At 45.6% G+C, this 5432-nt stretch overlaps 1 protein-coding gene across 9 annotated transcripts in view; it reads left to right on the forward strand.

Annotated features, from left to right (window-relative positions):
- Window positions 1-5432, forward strand: part of LOC109889971 (C-terminal-binding protein 2) — a 120325-nt gene that overhangs the window by 112741 nt on the left and 2152 nt on the right. For 6 of the 9 annotated variants that reach the window (XM_020481855.2, XM_020481856.2, XM_031823586.1 and 3 more), the window contains 6 exons: window positions 1695-1839; window positions 2356-2562; window positions 2681-2895; window positions 3554-3684; window positions 3781-3908; window positions 4016-4142. In XM_020481855.2, the coding sequence (XP_020337444.1) occupies window positions 1695-1839; window positions 2356-2562; window positions 2681-2895; window positions 3554-3684; window positions 3781-3908; window positions 4016-4142 (953 nt within the window). Of the gene's footprint in view, window positions 1-1694; window positions 1840-2355; window positions 2563-2680; window positions 2896-3553; window positions 3685-3780; window positions 3909-4015; window positions 4143-4558; window positions 4637-5155; window positions 5211-5432 lie in introns of all 9 variants that reach the window. The other 3 variants (XR_002255356.2, XM_020481853.2, XM_020481852.2) reach the window with 3 other exon arrangements.

Below are 5432 nucleotides of genomic sequence, written 5' to 3' on the forward strand. Positions count from 1 at the left end.
TCATGTAAAATACAAAATGTGGAAAAAGGTTGTTAACAAAGCTACTTCCATGTGTTGTGTCTGTTGACCCTACAGTTGTATCAGCGTTGAAAAGCTTCATAGTGATAATCAATTGTTAACAAGGTTTGTTGACATAGATTTTGTCAGCACAGGCAGTGTTGAACCATTTACAAATATATATTTGGGTGTGACGCATAGAGAGAGAGCGAGTGAAATTGGAAAATAGAAAGAATGGAGGGAGAAAAATAGGACCAGGGTTCTTTTGACCTCTTGACACTTTTCTCCCTGGACCCTGGCCTCTCCGTGCTCCCCTGCTTGCGCACACCAAGGCCTTTCTGTCCAATCAGCTGTTGTGTTTGTGCATACATTACAAAACGAGATGGCCTGCCCTGGGTGTAGAGATATTGGCAGAGCTCCCGCCTTTGTAACGAGTCAGCAGAGACAGCAGAGGTGGCACTCCACACACGCGAGAGGAGAAAGGGCCCCACACAGGGACTCACACGCAAACAAACCACAAACGTTGGCTCACACACACACAGGCTCAAATGCTGACTCACTGATTTCACACACACACACATACACTTTACCTCTCATACACACACACTTTCATCTGAAACATACTGAAACACACACACTGCTGGCTCTGCATGCATCGCCTGAGAAAGAGGAGCCAAGTTAGTTCCCTGACAGGAGCCCTAACCTGCACATTTCTTCTCAGTGGCATTGCGTTTGAGCAGTGTTGGGATGTGACAATGACTCGCTGTCTAATTCAAAGCAGTGCTAGTCTCATCACGTTTTGGTGGTGACTTATCTCTACGTTGTGTCGTGTGGACTAAAGGGTTAGCATGCTCGTGTGTTATCTCTCCCTCTGGTGTCAGAACAGTGTTCGCAGTTTAACCATCTGTTTGTGGACTTGTTTCCGTGAGTTAGCGAGGGAATTGATACAAATGAATCTTGAGCATGATATCAGCTTTTATCTGGACAGCTACCGCCCCACCCCCACACCAACTGTCTCCACACATCATTTTGATCTGGAGGAAATATTCTCTCAAACTTGTCCTTTGACATCTATTGGGCCATATCCAACTGCTTTTTTACACCTACCATGTATTTTAACACTGGCCCACCATAGTTATAAAAAATACCATTTCCATTTAGTCTGACACATTGCTCAGCGATTACCCCGCTTGCTTAATGACTCACACAGCATTGGTCATTATAACCCACAGGACGTATTGTCTCCAGCCAAACTTGCCTCTGGCTAGCAGCACAGCCTAAGCAATTAGATGAACGCATGAGGAGAGCTTCAACCTTGAATTAGCATCTAGCGCTGGTTCCAGCTAGCTCTCATAAAACCCTTATGGAAATTCACATCTATGCTAATCTGGCAGGCCAAGCAAATGCAGTTAGCCGGAGGAGAATTTAAAGCTATTATTTACCCAAAGTGCCTGGCAGGGGGCACTTGCTATGCTATCTGGGTATCTGGAAAACCATCAATCTAGTTTATGACCCTGGCTGTCTCCACCCTAACTAACCTGGTTTGCGTAGACAGATTCTGATAATGCAGGGCTTTTGACACGTACACATTTGCACTCGCGCGCACACACACACACACAAATGAATATGTGATGAAATGATGAAATGCCTTTAATGATAATGGTGAGGATGAAGGTGACTCTCCCTTTCTCCATCAGGTGCTGAACGAGGCAGTAGGGGCCATGATGTACCACACCATCACCTTGACCAGAGAAGACCTGGAGAAATTCAAGGCTCTACGCATCATCATCCGCATCGGCAGCGGCTACGACAACATCGACATCAAGGCGGCCGGAGAGATGGGTAGGAGGAAAAAAGAGAGGGGACAGAGGGTTAAGATAAGACTTTATTGATCCCCTAAGGGGACATTTTATTGCAGGGGCCAATACAACATAGGAATAACAACAACAACCCGCTCGTCAGCACTGCAGCCAAGACTCTTTGGGATGTAGCCAAACCAAACACTGCTTTTATCATTTTACATAACATGGAATTGGAGTATTATCCCTTAAATACACAGACAAAAGCTGTGAAAATATTGATAAGAAATACTCCCCCACAGACTTAGTTTTGCCCCGGGCATGTCACTTAATTAAAACAAAAAATCCTCAATAAACATTGAAGCCTGGTGTGAAATATGTTGTTTGTTTCATATTTGTGCACTATAATGCAAAAAATGTCATTGCCTTTCCAAGTGTGCAGTTTTTGCATGTGTCTTGGACACTTAGTTGTTCCTTTCATAACCAGCTGTGCATAGAGCTTCTACTTTATTTTTGTCCTTCCTCATCTCTCACCCTGTCTTCCCTCTCTCTTTGCCAGGCATCGCAGTGTGTAACATCCCGTCGGCGGCGGTGGAGGAGACAGCAGACTCCACTCTGTGCCACATTCTCAACCTGTACCGGCGGAACACCTGGCTGTACCAGGCTCTCCGGGAGGGCACGCGGGTCCAGAGCGTGGAGCAGATCAGAGAGGTGGCGTCCGGAGCCGCCAGGATCCGAGGAGAAACGCTGGGCCTCATCGGCTTCGGTGAGTCACAGGAGATGTCTGTCTTTAGTAACGGCCACTGTTGAGAGTGCATTGTTCACACACACATCCATTACATTATGATGCGCTTCTGACACTGGATTCGTGTGTATGTCTACAGGTCGTTCAGGGCAGGCGGTGGCGGTGCGGGCCAAGGTGTTTGGCTTCAACGTGATCTTCTACGACCCGTACCTGCAGGACGGACTTGAGCGTTCGCTGGGTGTTCAGCGTGTCTACACCCTGCAAGACCTGCTCTACCAGAGTGACTGTGTCTCCCTGCACTGCAACCTGAACGAACACAACCACCACCTCATCAACGACTTCACCATCAAACAGGTGAACACACACAGGCAACCACACAGACACGCATACACACAATCCTCAAATAGGCCATAACAGTACAGTAGTGCGCACCCAGCCCTCACTGCGTAGTTGTTGATCACCACTGCCACCTGCAGTCAGCTTTTCAAACTGCACTCTGCTATAGGAGTCTAACATCAATGTCCTCTTTGAAATGTGAGGGGCGGTCTCATCACGGAAGAACCTGGTTAACTTGTGATTTATATATTCAAAGAACTATACCATACGTTTCCTGGGAGAACATCAGTATTCTGCTGCCACCAGATCTCAGTGTGCGTGCGTTCATGCCTGTGTGCATGTTTGTATTTATACATGTGTTCGCGTGGGGCTTGTGCCTTTTACCGAGCAGATACAGTTGTTCCCTGAATTCAAGCTTTTATCAAGATGAAGGGTTGACTTTTATCCAGATGCTCTCATTTCATCTCTGTCGCTCTCTTTTGGTACACAGAGGTTTGCCTTTTTGGATATGAATCTAAGCTTTTAGTATGTGAAGCATAATGCAGTGCACCTTAGGGCTTCGTGGTTGAAAGCACCACTGCAGGCACATACTGTAGCAGTGGGCTCCCACATGCGTATTCTACAGGAGAGGGAATGTCACTTGATGTTTAGTAAAACAGGTTTGCTTTTGTTTTAGATGCGACAGGGTGCGTTCCTGGTGAACTCTGCGCGGGGAGGTCTGGTGGATGAGAAGGCCTTGGCTCAGGCCCTGAAAGAGGGCAGGATACGGGGGGCCGCTCTGGACGTTCATGAGTCAGAACCCTTCAGGTGAGCGTGTGCACTTATCTGTGTGTATAGATAACTTCACTAACTCCATTATCCAGTTCACCATAGCCAATCTTTCTCTCTGCCACTGTTGTGTAGTTTTACCCAGGGTCCTCTGAAGGATGCTCCTAACCTGATCTGTACTCCTCACACGGCCTGGTACAGTGAACAGGCCTCACTAGAGATGAGAGAGGCAGCTGCCACAGAGATACGCAGAGCCGTCACTGGTAAACACAGACACAGACACAGACACGCACACATACATTATATCACACACCGAGAAACTCATTTGGAGCTAATTCTTCACTTGAATGTTTTTGTTTCTCCAATGCAGGCCGTATCCCCGACAGTTTACGAAACTGTGTCAACAAGGAGTTCTTTGTTACCACGGCGCCCTGGACAGTGGAACAGCAGCAGATGCAGCAGCAGATGCACCCTGAACTCAACGGTGCCACGTACAGGTAGGGGAGCTCAATCCCACCCAAACAGACCATTATGCAGGGAACCCCTCTTATTGGTCAGGTTCACTTCCTCCTGCATATACTATCCATATAAGCAGGACATCAACATTTTGATTGAAAAAAAATGAGATATTTTCCCAAGTAAAATAAACAGTCAAATAGTCATTTCCATGCTCAAGTACAAGAAGGTGTCCCCTGTATTCAATCTATGAGAACCTCTTGTCTTTTCTATTTAACCTTCCTGGTATTTTAGGCTAGGTCTTCCTTAGTGGCATATAGTGGGAATGAAGAGCTATGGGGACACATTGATTACTACCATCCCCTGCTATTATTAATCAGGCAGTCACAGTATTGACCTCTCAGTCTGTCACCTATACCTGCTGTCTCAACTGGACTGAACTACTTCTCTTACACAGCCGAGTCAACCAAACCATGGTACAGGCCATAGCAACTGGGGGAATGCAAGACAAATTATATACCTAATAGAGAACCAGGTAAATACTACCAATGCTGACCAACAATGATAGGCTCAGGACCACCTGTGCTGATCAAAACATAGCTGCTGTTAGTTTTTATGATAGTCTGTGTTTCATTTATTTCTCGCCCAATATACCTGCTCTGCCCACCCTCTCATTGCACACCTTATTTCCTACCCCAAAACCAACAAATGTGGCCAAAACCTGGCCTCTTGTACCATACCGAATGATCAAAAATCTATTGAATGTTGGCACATTATGGCAACCATTTGATTGTAAGTACAGTCAGTGTTGTATTCCATATTATTCCCTGCTCAGGATGTATGAGTATGACTTGGGTTTCATTTTTCCTCTAAACATCCCTTTTCCCCAAACGGTTGACTGTGTCTGTCCCCTGAAATATCCTATCAGGAACTTTTCCTTGACCTGTCATCTCTAGCCCTACAAACCATTCCCTTATGCCTAAATATAACTATATTTTGTTGATATCTGAGTGGTTTAGTAAATCAAGATATATTTCTCTGATACGTTTATCAGTTTCCCAAGAACAACAGATGAGGTCTTGTGGTCGTTTTGAATCCTGAATTGACATGTAAGAGTTGAATCAGTTTTCAGATTTCATGTGATGTCTGTTTTGCACCACACTATGTGTGACTTCTCTTGCTTTGATTAGAATGTCACCACTGAATTGGATCCTTAGCCTCACTTCTAATGTAGCAACTTAAAACGGCCATTTAAAGGCTTATCAGGTTGTTGAAACCTATGAGGTATTGTTATGGTACCATGTGACCTGACAATTGTCTCCCTGGCACAG

Source organism: Oncorhynchus kisutch, linkage group LG4 (assembly GCF_002021735.2).
Source record: "Oncorhynchus kisutch isolate 150728-3 linkage group LG4, Okis_V2, whole genome shotgun sequence".
In the NCBI taxonomy this organism is placed as follows: domain Eukaryota; kingdom Metazoa; phylum Chordata; class Actinopteri; order Salmoniformes; family Salmonidae; genus Oncorhynchus; species Oncorhynchus kisutch.